The 12401-nt window shown below is 31.1% G+C and overlaps 1 protein-coding gene across 3 annotated transcripts in view; it reads right to left on the bottom strand.

The window, feature by feature from the left end:
* The window catches only part of LOC134724623 (intraflagellar transport protein 140 homolog), a 56025-nt gene that overhangs the window by 20289 nt on the left and 23335 nt on the right, over window positions 1-12401 (bottom strand). For 2 of the 3 annotated variants that reach the window (XM_063587758.1, XM_063587759.1), the window contains exons 14-19: window positions 12124-12251; window positions 11669-11786; window positions 10762-10913; window positions 8492-8669; window positions 7821-7952; window positions 5844-5867 (exon numbers count right to left, since the gene is read on the bottom strand). In XM_063587758.1, coding sequence (XP_063443828.1) covers window positions 5844-5867; window positions 7821-7952; window positions 8492-8669; window positions 10762-10913; window positions 11669-11786; window positions 12124-12251 — 732 coding nt within the window. The remainder of the gene's footprint in view (window positions 1-5843; window positions 5868-7820; window positions 7953-8491; window positions 8670-10761; window positions 10914-11668; window positions 11787-12123; window positions 12252-12401) is intronic. The other variant, XM_063587760.1, reaches the window with a different exon arrangement.

Below are 12401 nucleotides of genomic sequence, written 5' to 3'. Positions count from 1 at the left end.
AAAACCATCAAGTGATCAAACTCACCCAGATTATGTTCCAACTACAACACTAATGTAAGCTCAAAGAAACAGCAACAGCAGAAACTTCAGAGGCATGCTAATGCATTGAAAAGGAAGCATGAAACAACGCCTATAGTAAATCAGGTGTCAGAGTGCAAGAAACTAATGCTATCTCCAAAACAGCTATTTCCAGGAAATGAGGAAAACATACAGCCGATGTATATAGCAGAACCAATTTCTTCTTATATAAATAGGCACGGCTTTAACAAACCAACAGAACAACCTGAGCGTGAAATGTTCTTCAAAGAAATTAGCAATTTACGTGATGAAAAGGATAATATTTTGATTGAGAACCAAAGTTTACATGATCAACTAGTGAAATCGCAGTTAAACTCAGCTTGTGTTGAAAACAATGACCAGAAATGTAAATATTTTACTGGACTCTCTTGGACTGTGTTTATGAGTGTAAATACCTACTTGTCTCAATTCTTGACAAGGACTCCTCTTACTGACACTTTTTCACTAAGAGATCAAATGTTTACAACTTTAATAAAGCTACGGTTAGACATACCATTTGAATTCATAGCTCATCACAGAGGTATTGCATTATCAACAATAAACAATATTTTCTGGCGCTGGATTAATCTAATGTATGCAAAGATGGACTTCCTTATTCACTGGCCAGATCGAGAAACAATTCAACAGACTACTCCGGGTATTTTTAAGGCTAAATTCCCAAGACTCACATCAATTGTGGATTGTTTTGAAATTTTTATTGAACGCCCAAAAAACCTACAGGCAAGAGCTAAAGTGTATTCAAATTACAAAAAACATAGCACTGTCAAGTTTTTCATTGCATGCAACCCATTAGGAGTTGTTACTTTCCTATCAAATGCATGGGGTGGTAGAGTGTCGGATAATGAACTTGTGCGCTCTTGTGGTTTTATTGATCGTAAATACCATCACCCAGGTGATCAAATTCTGGCAGATAGGGGCTTCCTTCTTCAAGATGACTTTGCAACAGAGTGCTCAGCTGAACTACTTATACCAGCCTTTACGAAAGGAAAAAAACAATTACCTGCCAAAGATGTTGAAACTTCACGAAAGCTAGCAAGTGTGAGGATTCACATTGAAAGAGTTATTGGAGTAATGAAGAATCGTTATACCATTTTGAAAGGGACTTTGAATATTGTTTTAGTGAAATCTTTGAATGATGAAGTTGAAGAATCTTGTTTTACGTCAATTGACAAAATTGTCAGAGTGTGTGCATCCCTAACTAATCTTGGTGATGGAATTGTATATTCAGAAAACTGAAATATTTTACTCTGAACTGAAGATGTTTTAATGTAATACATTTTTTAGTACAATTAAAACACAATTATGTATTTATCTTATCTCATCAATACGTTGATTTTGCATATAATTATGTAGATCTACATAAATTAAAAACTAATTCAACAAAGTAATTTATTGAAAACTGGCTACTTAAAATTATTGTCCAGTGGCAAATATTTTATGCATGCTAAGGACAATAAAAGAAAAGTCTAAAATATCACAGTCTGTATAATGTATACAATGTAAAGTTATATAACAACAAACAATTGAGATATTAAAACAAGGAAATAGTTCAGAACTATATGCATCATCTATTTGGAATATAACACAAATTTTACACATATATATATAAATTCATGTACAAAGGCAGGTTCCTACTGTTTTTTACAATATGAGCAGTACCAGGTAAACTTTGGTACTCTTTTCATCTTAATGCAATCCAGATGAAACCACTTATATTTACAGTTCTGGTTGTCACAACCTATCATGTTGCCATCTTCAGGCGTCTGACATATACAAAATAATTCATCATTTGATATAGGCTTTTCCGTTGGTGATGAAATCTTTCTTGTAAGAAGTTCAGGCACAACTGCATTAATAAAAAAATTATGTGATTTCTCTAGCATTGTTTTGATGAATTCATCATCTTTGGTAACATTGCTGACAACAGTGAATTTTTCACCCCATACCACAAAAAAGGATGTGTTCATGTTGTGCACATACATTTGCAGTTGAACCTGGCTATAATACTGATGAGTTTTTTTCAGTTCATGGTCCGTTGTAAGACAGGTATTGGGGTCTGCAAGAAACTCAGGAAGTAGACTTGATCTATATTTGTATGGACATTTCACTTCCAATACACTACTTCCATGGCAGTCACATTTTGCTATTCCATCTGCACTGACACCAATATATGGATAATTCAAATCAATCAAAAAACCTGCTTTCTTTACACAAAAGTTTTGATGGTCAGTACACATTACCTGTTGAAATTCTTTAATGGCACTTATCTCGTGTTCACGTCCCCAGATAACTGCTGGTACATTTAGTGGTTTTGGTGCTGGGTCACAGATTTTCTTCAACAGAGATGTTGAGGGATTTTCAAGGGTTGTATGTAATACATTGTGCACTGTTGATGATGTAATTCGGCCTACACGTTGGTCATACCATGTCATAGAGCTGCTCTGGGCTGTTGTGCAGTCATATATATACCTTGACACTTCATATGATATTGTCATAGAGTCAGCAATACCTTTGCATTTATCATATAATTCATCTATGCTAAGCTTAATATTATCAGGATGATACCAGTCTTTGAGTGCTGCTGGAATTTTGGGGGTATTAACTGTTGGTGTTGTCCAATGAAAGTCAGTTGAATACCCATTAAATGTGCATAGAACAATTGGTTTTGTTGTACATCCTTTTAGTGAATCTAATAGTTGCTGCTTTTGATTATCATTTGCTGGGGTAAATTTCCGGTTACGATTTCTTTTACGAGACTTGGCTTTCAAAACAGTACTTGCTTTGTAAAACTTTATTTTAGAAATTGGGTCTGGTAAAACTTTCTTTACAAAATCAGCATTCCATTTACATGGTTCTTCAGTGCATGCTTTCCTTGTGTAACCAAGTCTGCCTGCTGCTTCAATTTTAAACAGGAGTGCTGCAACATGGGAACATACCTCTGATAACCTGATAAAAAAACAACATTAAAATAAATATTTATAGAAATTATTCAATATTCTTGTAAAACTATATTGTTTTTAAAATTTTTAATTATTTTGAAGTTCATTTTTTCATAATTGCACATTTATACATAAAAGGTAGAAAGATTAACGAAACAGAGCCTACAAATGCAGACAATAAATTGTTATTTAAATAATATTGTTAATGTTAAGATAAAAGATTGATGTCTTGATTCTTGGAATACTTCTCGCTGGACTGACACATGTATGTGTATATTAACCCATCATCATCAGTTATTAGGTATTTGATTTTCAAATAAATGTGCAATGAGCTATAAGGAAAGAATAAAGCCAGTTAATAGCATAAGTAAATGCTTACCCAGCCATGCAGTCACAGTGGGCTGCAACAACAGTTCCACTAGAATTTACTGCAACCCATGGGTGATGTGGATCTTCATTAACTCTCTGAGATGGTTTAACGTCAGCTTTCAGGATAAATGGGGCCCCTTTTTCTGTTAGGTAGTGAAATACAGTTTGAACCCATCCAGAAATAAAGAAATTGTGTGCTTCTAGGCTTTTGAAAGCTTTCATGCTTTCCCTTGTGTAAACACCTGTAATTACAAAAACTTTATAAGTATTGTGTTCATTTATGTGTGTGTACACTTGGATCAATAACTAGTATAAAACACTCACTAAAAGTCTGGAGATTAAAATTGAACTAAACAGTTATTTGAGATATGTATGACCTGCAAGTACTTTAAAAAATTTGACTCTTTCAGATTTTTTTTTGAAAGCCACTTGTGACTTACAGTTTCCTTTTCCAGAATTATACCTATAGTTTCAGTCGTCCATTTATACATCTCGAGTTATACATATGCAGGGGGAAATAAGTTTGTCTTATTTTATTGCCTTCATACTTTTTTTAGGGAAATTTAATATAATAAGATAAATCTTTTTAATTATCTGATCAATACTTTTTTATTACTAAACCTAAATTAAGAATTTTGCCAATTACTGAATTAGATTCAATAAACAACTAAGACAGGTGACTGATTTACACAGGATGTCTAGATCTGTATTGACATATCTATTTCACATGGCAAGGTAAATTCAAGACACACACAGATTAAACAAGACAGAACAACAGGGGATATGCCTGTAATGTTAAAAATAACTTCATCAATTACCTGTTAGGAAATTTTAACAGAAAACAGATGCCCCCTCCCCTATTATTATTTGAACTTGGTCTAATAAAGAGTTATTATTATCATACAAGTACACTTAGTAAAGAGTCATTATAAATTATTTATGATAATGAGAACTAACTAATTGAAACATACACATTAATTTGAAGGTCCGTAAATTTTGGAAGACTTTTGATTTTTTTTCTATTTAAAAAATTACTTTCAAAAAATATTTGGTAATTAACAGTTTAGTTTTATTTAAGAATAAATAATCTTAAAAGTATGATTTAGATTTAAGGTTGTTATTCTCTTCATGAGACAAACTATACAAATCCCTGCTACACCCAAATCATTTTTTTTTCAAATCACGCTTGACAAGTGTCTTACGAAATTAAAAAAAAAACTGTCTATTACAAGACAAGACAAAGACAAATTTTGAATTAAGAAAAAGGATTTGTTTAGGTACATGCATTTTGTTTAATCTAATCAAAATTCACGGCAAAAAAAGATATAAAAAAATAATTTGACAATATATTTTCATTTATTTTTAAATTTCAATTCGGTATTTCTTGATTTAAATGGGAAAAAAATAAAATAAGTTAATGTTTGGTATATAAACTAAAATATAAACATTTATAATGTTCAGTAACTATATATGTATAAATTAAGCTAACAGGGGGGAAAAGCGGAAGAAAAGCAAAATCTTCAAATTGAATGCAAATACCTGGGCTGTCAATAAGGTATGAATACACATCACCCCATTGCACATCTGGCCATTTACAGGGATTATTCTGCCAAACGCCAGCGGGTAACTTGTAAGGACACTCTTTACAACTAATTAAATCCAATTTGCACTGATAACGACTTAATGCTTCACCATTTAAACTCTCTTGATAATTGTACGACATTGTAACACCTGATTAATAATTAGACTAATCTCACACTTGCTAATTAACCTTGTTTATATAGATATCTTACCTATGATGCCCCATTACTTATAATGGTATCTATGGTAAAGCTTCACCCCTCAAAGATGGCGGATTCGGTAACTAACCGGTAGTGACATCACGACGAAATTAAGTATTGGTAGTAATGATAAACAATGCAGTCAGGCTGTAGCCATTTCCACTGAAGGTAAAGTGATCTTCTATTCAGGAGATCGTTAAAGGGAGATAAATCAAAATTTAGTGATTGCAAGTGATTAATAAGGGGTAATTGCAAATGTTTTTCAGACAGGTAAGTACAGATTATGATAAAAATAAACAATGTACAGTAACATGAGTAAGTTTGGATTAATAATCAAGAAGGTCCTGTGTGGATAGTTTTATCATTGCAATCATACCATATCGCTTTGTTTTATACTTAAACCATACTCTCAATAACTAAAGTCTTACAGATTATTCATTGAATCACAGTAAAATGTTAATACACACATATATTTCCTCAAAATATTAAAGGAATTGGGAAATTAAGTTTGTTTTTAACACTGAATACTACATAGGAATTACAGAACAGATTCACAGTTTGTGGGCAAAACAAAATAGGGTATTTTTATATATGTTGACAGTTAAATTTTGTGTACATAAACAGACAGGTATTTAAATGTACACAGATATATATTCACCAACAAACTACTACATACATTAATTTTTGTAAAAGTTGATTCCTAAAATCAAAAGTACAGCCTTATTTATAACAAGGGAATGACATAAGTATTTCATGTCTCTACAACTGAAATCAAATTTGAATATTGATATACGAAGATGTGAGCGCCAATGAGAAAACTCTCTGTCCAAATTGGTATATATAATATACTATCCATGTATAATTCATTCTATTTAATAATAATCATTTCATCATGTAATAAAATAAAACAAGAATGTGTCCTCAGTACACTAATGCCCCACTCGCAATATTATTTTCTATGTTCAGTGGACCGTGACATTAGGATAAAAACTCTAATTTGGAAGATCATATCATAAGGAACACGTGTACTAAGTTTGAAGTCAATTGGACTTCAACTTCATTAAAAACTACCTTGACCAAAAACTTTAACCTGAAGCGGGACAGACGGACGGATGAACGGACGCACAGACCAGAAAACATAATGCCCCTCTACTATCATAGGTGGGGTATAAAAATCTTTTACTGTCTATTTATTATGAATCATCTCATGCATATATAAAGTGTCTGGTTTGAAGAAACCTTTTACATATATGGTATAAATTAAAATAGTTAGCTCTGAACAGCACAGAAAATATGTACTCATCTAGTTGAAACACTATTTTTTAAGATAGTAATTTTCGAAAAAAGTTCAATTATAAAATATAATAATGAACAAGAACAAGCTGAATCAGCTGTTAAATAATTTTAAAACACATAATATTTTGGATATTTCAGTTTTAAGATGAGTGTTTGTTCTCAGACCTACAACCTCTTATCTAAAAAGAATATACAACAATAAAAGCAGTCTACATTTTCAATACAATAATACTATTTTTTCTGCAATAATGAAAAGAATTCAAATAATATTTTAAACCACTATTCTAACTTTAATAAAAGATGATAAAATTTTACATTTAGAGAAATAAAATACTTACTGTTACTTTGTATGACTAATATATATCATGACAAAATAATAGTAATATATATACATATAGAAAAACAAGAATGTGTTAATAGTACATGGATACCCCACTTGTTGTCTCATTTCTATGTTCAGTGGACCATGAATTTAGAGTCAAAACTCTAATTTTGCATTGAAATTAGAAAGATCATAGTGTAGGGAACATGAGTACTAAGTTTCAAGTTGGTTGGACTTAAACTTCAACAAAAACTACCTTTAACATAAAATTTACCCTGAAGGGGGACAAAAGGACAAATGAACTGATGAACAAACTGACGGATGCACAGACTGAAAAACATAATGCTCTAGGTGGCATAAAAAATCAAATTCAAAACCTTGATAATTTTTTACAATATTGGAGGTCAATTTTAAACCTCAATTTCTTTGATTTTTTTAACAGATGTTAAAATTAATTGTTTAGGCATTTCAAATAACATTATTGACCTTGCATGTTCATACACTTAATGTAGATTGCAAAATTTATTAAAATCAAATCTATGTGTGTGTTTGATCTTATATGGTTACAGCTTGTACAATTTCAGAATGATTGAGGGGGTGCAGAACAACTTAGGGAGTTGACTCTTTAAAATTCAGCTGAATGATCTAGTCACATACTGCTAGTCATGAGATATCAAGATTCACAATAATAAAAATTAATATCTGTCAAACTGCTATATATCCAAAAAAAATATTTCTGTAAACAGTGCAGTTCAAATTTCTTAAAGTTTTGTAAATTTTTGTCAACAGTGCAGTATTAATATTTTATCAAAATTTTATGAAAATTAAAAGAGCCAAATCTATTTTAGTCAAAAGTATTGGTTGCCCCCTGAAATTTATAAGTAAAATCCAAGAAAAACATCTTCAAATGAAATTTTGATGAGTCATTTTTTCCCATTTACAACTTTTTATTGATATTTTTTATGTTCATGCATATGCTGATAGTATGCCCTTTACATTATATAACATACAAAATCCATTCCAATCTTTGTTTACCTTTTTAACAAAGTAGTAATATGGCACTTCTACACCAAGTAACGCTTGGAACTGTTCTGGCATTGGGAAACTATCCTGTATCAATGTTCCATTCTCAGGGGTAGAGAATAACGAAACAATCATAACTTCAACCTAAAATAGAAAAAAAACGCTCTGTATTCAGCTGTCTTAGGTCTAATCCATCAAAACGAATATAAGAGGTCATGAGGGAAGTTAATTTTTGCCCATGGGTAATGAGTCATTACCAGTTGTATGTGTTCTGTTAATTTTTTTATTTTCATGGGTACTTATCTTCTTGGATTGAAGAAAACTTATTTATTGTAGACATTTGATTTCATGGTTTTCAAAATTCTGCATTTAAACTTACAGCAAAATTTGTATTTCACTTTACATTTAAATTCGTGATTTTTCTTTACCCACGAAATCTACGAATATTGCTTTAAGCCAATTATAGTGACTTTACAGTGTTTGATTTATGCCAAACTTATAAAGAAAGTATGTTGGGTGTGGGTAACTTCTGTTATTTCGTTGTAGGTTCATCATTTTTATATACATGACCAACTTTTAGAGAGTACCATAATGTCTACTTGTCTGGTTCCCTTTACACTGTTTACACAATGACAGGTATTCAGGTCATGTTCCCATCATGCATTACAAACATTATGACTTACAGGTCCTTCATCCATTGATTTAGACAGTGAGTGAGTCTTCTTCTCTTCCTTCTCTTTCTTCTCAAAAGCACTAGCCAGTACTTGAGCCTGACATATAATTAACTTTGGTTCTGTATGATCCCAGTGATGAGATATGGGAGTTCTACCTGCTATATCTTTAGCAGCTTGGGTTTTCCCTCTGTAATGTAGTAGATCGAATATATTACATATAATTCTAATATGATTGGCATATCTATAAATACTTGAATTGCATTGGTCAATTAGAATTTTTCTCTTGGTTTACACTTTAATAAACCATGTTTCCAAAACTACTTTCATAATCTATTCATGTGCGATACATATCCTTGCAGGAATACTTTAATTTTCAGCAAATTGAGATTAAAAAACAAATGCATAACAGTTGTTTCTATTCTAATGCATAAAGAACAAAAAAACAATAAAATAAATAAATGTACTTTAGCTTCAAAGATGTATAAAAATAAAATTTAAATAAATTCCGCAAAATTTCATGAAGGAATTGGTAAATTTACGTCATGGTCAAACAAGACGTCATACGAATGAAAACTTCTAAGGGTAAGATTATTTTGTTACATGTGCGCTTCAAATTCAGATAATATCTCATTAAAATGAAGTTTCAGAGGTAGGTGTTATTTTATTTTAAATTCTGTTGCATTTATGTAACATTTATGGACATTAGAAAGTCAATATTAGTCCAGTCAAATTTATAAGATTTAACCTCAAACTAATTGCAACAGAAAATATTTTAGTTCTAATCTATAGCATTATGCCCTTTATATACACAGAAAAAAGTCCCATATAATCTAACTTTAGGAAAACTCAAAATCAGCATTTTTAAATTCCTATGGAAATTATCATTGGAAGGGGAGATAGCTCTTGCAAAAAGAGTCTTTTTCGGTTAGTTTTTGGTTGTTTTTCTTGAAATTTATGTAAAGTATAATTCTTTGATGGTGTTGTATGTTTGTATTTGACTAAATTATACAATCTTCTGCTCATAAAATGTACAAAACCAAAGTGTTATGGGTAGTTTTATTTTTTTCATACATTTTTCATTCAAGAAGTTGCAAATTTGAAGCTTTGTAACCATTTTGAAAAAATAATGTAAAAAATTGGTATTGGTATTGTTTATATTTGTATAATATATTTTTTCAGCAACTTGCTTATCTAAAGAAACTTCAAACAATAAAAAGAAGAATACATGCTTAATTGTTTTTTATTTAATTTGAGATTCTTTACCTTGACATGTTGAAAAATTCAATAAATGGTCAACTAATGAATTACGAAATCTAGATTATAGCTTAGTAAAATGTATATGAAAACACCTTTAGAGTTGTTTGTTATTCTCTAAAGGTCTGCTAAAAAATCAAGAATCAATACATTCTGATGACTAGAAGCAGTAAAATTATAATTTTGTATCAATTTTAAGTGATATTTCTGCCTTTTTTGCAAGAGTTATCTCCCTTTTCAATGCAAATCTCCATAGGAATTTTAAATGGTGATTTTTTCAGTCTTCCTTAAGTAAGATTTTATGGGACTTATTTCTGTGTATAGTTGGGGTATAATGCTAAAGATTAACACTTAAAAATCTTCTGTTGCAAATACTTTTGGGTTACGGTCAAATTTATGCTAGATTGACTGGACTATATGGCAGCCAACTCCTTAGTTACGACCTGTCAGTTGTGCATGTGATGGTGATTATAGTAACCTTTTAACACAGAAAATGTTAATAAAAATTTAGACTATTTGGCTTCAGAATTATAAGGAGGTTGTTGATGTGTAAACCGGGGCTCTTCCTTACTAACTGTACAAGTCTGAAGGACTTTTATTTAGTTTGTGAGTTAATCGCCCCGGTTAACACATCAATAACCTCTAGAAAACATGTGTTTTAATCTATAACAACTGAAAGTAGTTCAATTTTACCAAAAAATATATAATATATCTTTTGGAATTTTGTAAAGTAATCTTGCTTATTATTAAACATAGACTTATGCTAATAAATGTATGCTAGATTATTTAAGGAGATTGACAAAACAACAGTACCAATTTATGGTATTTTATTTTTGTAATGATTTTTAAACTTTGTAGGTAAAGGTTGAGAGGTCAATAGAATCATTAAGCTCTAGTTTGAGTAAACATAAGTAACACAACAAAACAAAAGCAAAGTTCATTTCTAGTATTGTAAGAGGCAATGCATGTATCATATCTGTGATAGTAGGTCTATGAATTTATAGTAGACCAAGGATAAAATTTACCTTTCAGCATCATTTGTATCAACCTCTAACCCTTCTATCTGTTCTGGTGGATAATCATCCTGTTCCCCTCTTCCTGACTCAAAGTTAAAGAAAGTCACTGTATCTGTCTCTACATCCCAGAAATATAACTTGGGATCCACATGGCCATCATGCTAAAAAAAACATATTTCATTTAATAGTTTAAGACACTTATTTTTTTTTAACATAACATGCATCTCAGGTTAACTCTCATAAGGTTAATTTGTATTCATAAAGAAATGAAATTTAAATTAAAAAAAATATCTAAAACTTGGAATAATAAAACCAATCCAATTTTCTAGGGAAACACTGCTGGTATATAAGACCTCGGCTAAAATAATATCAACAAGATCCCAAAATGAGATTTTGTTGCCAGTATTTGCAATTTTGCATTAAACTGAAGAAGTTTGAAGCTCTAAAACAAATATTTAAGACAAATTCAATAATATAAATACTGATAGAGACAGACTAATGTTTTGAAAACATTTCATAAACATGTTTAACCCCACCGCATTTTTGGGACTGTCCCAAGTCAGGAGCCTCTGGTCTTTGTTAGCCTTGAATTAATTTTAATTTTAGTTTCTTGTGTACAATTTGGAGTTAAGTATGGCGTTCATTATCACTGAACTAGTATATATTTGTTTAGGGACCAGCTGAAGGACGCCTCCAGGTGCGGGAATTTCTCGCTACATTGAAGACCTGTTGGGGACCTTCTGCTGTTGTCTTTTCTATGGTCAGGTTGTTGTCTCTTTGACACATTCCCTTTTCTATTCACAATTTTATCCAAACAGTGTTATTTAATAAATTTTCAAATTCAAAGGGCCAAACCAGTGCCTTATCATCATTTTTTTTCCTTTCATATTTTGTACATATATGAAGAGACTCTTACCATCCTGACCATGAGACTGACTTTTGTCCCATTACAGTTACATTTACATGAGACAATACCACCAAACCCTGGTATCACTTCACTGAGGTTCTTAGGCTGACTATGAGCTTTGGCTTCCCTGTAATCAAATAATATATGTGTTACTGCAAATATGGTTTCAGAAATCTTTTACTTTACTGAGTAACAAGGAGCGTGATAACAGTGTATATTGTGCTATTACCATCAAAGATTTTAAATAATAGGTCAAAATAAATTTAACTTTTCAGTTCATAAATATAAATTTTAGTTTTACCCTACAAATATCTAACATCAAACTTGGAAAAATTGCACGAAATGTAAGTAAATAATTTAACAAAGACACAGAAGTTGGAATACTGTCCAAAATAGAAGATAGTAAACAGAATGAACTTTGGTTGTATATAGTTACTATAGTAACCATGGCAATGTAACTTTACCTTCTAGAGAGATCATAAACTCTAACAATTCCATTACTTGTAGCTATAACCAGATAGTTGGCACATACATCTATACTGGCAGGCTGTCCTTCTACTTCATTGAAATTCAATACTTGTTTTACGGTTCCCTACAATATGAAAAATACATTATTATGATAAAATTGAGAATGGAAATGGGGAATGTGTCAAAGAGACAACAACCCGACCAAAATAAAAAAATACAACAGCAGAAGGTCACCAACAGGTCTTCAATGTAGCGAGAAATTCCCGCACCCGGA

Source organism: Mytilus trossulus, chromosome 7 (assembly GCF_036588685.1).
Source record: "Mytilus trossulus isolate FHL-02 chromosome 7, PNRI_Mtr1.1.1.hap1, whole genome shotgun sequence".
Classification (NCBI taxonomy): domain Eukaryota; kingdom Metazoa; phylum Mollusca; class Bivalvia; order Mytilida; family Mytilidae; genus Mytilus; species Mytilus trossulus.
Note: the sequence above shows the minus strand (reverse complement) of the source record. Positions and strands in the feature narration are given on the sequence as shown.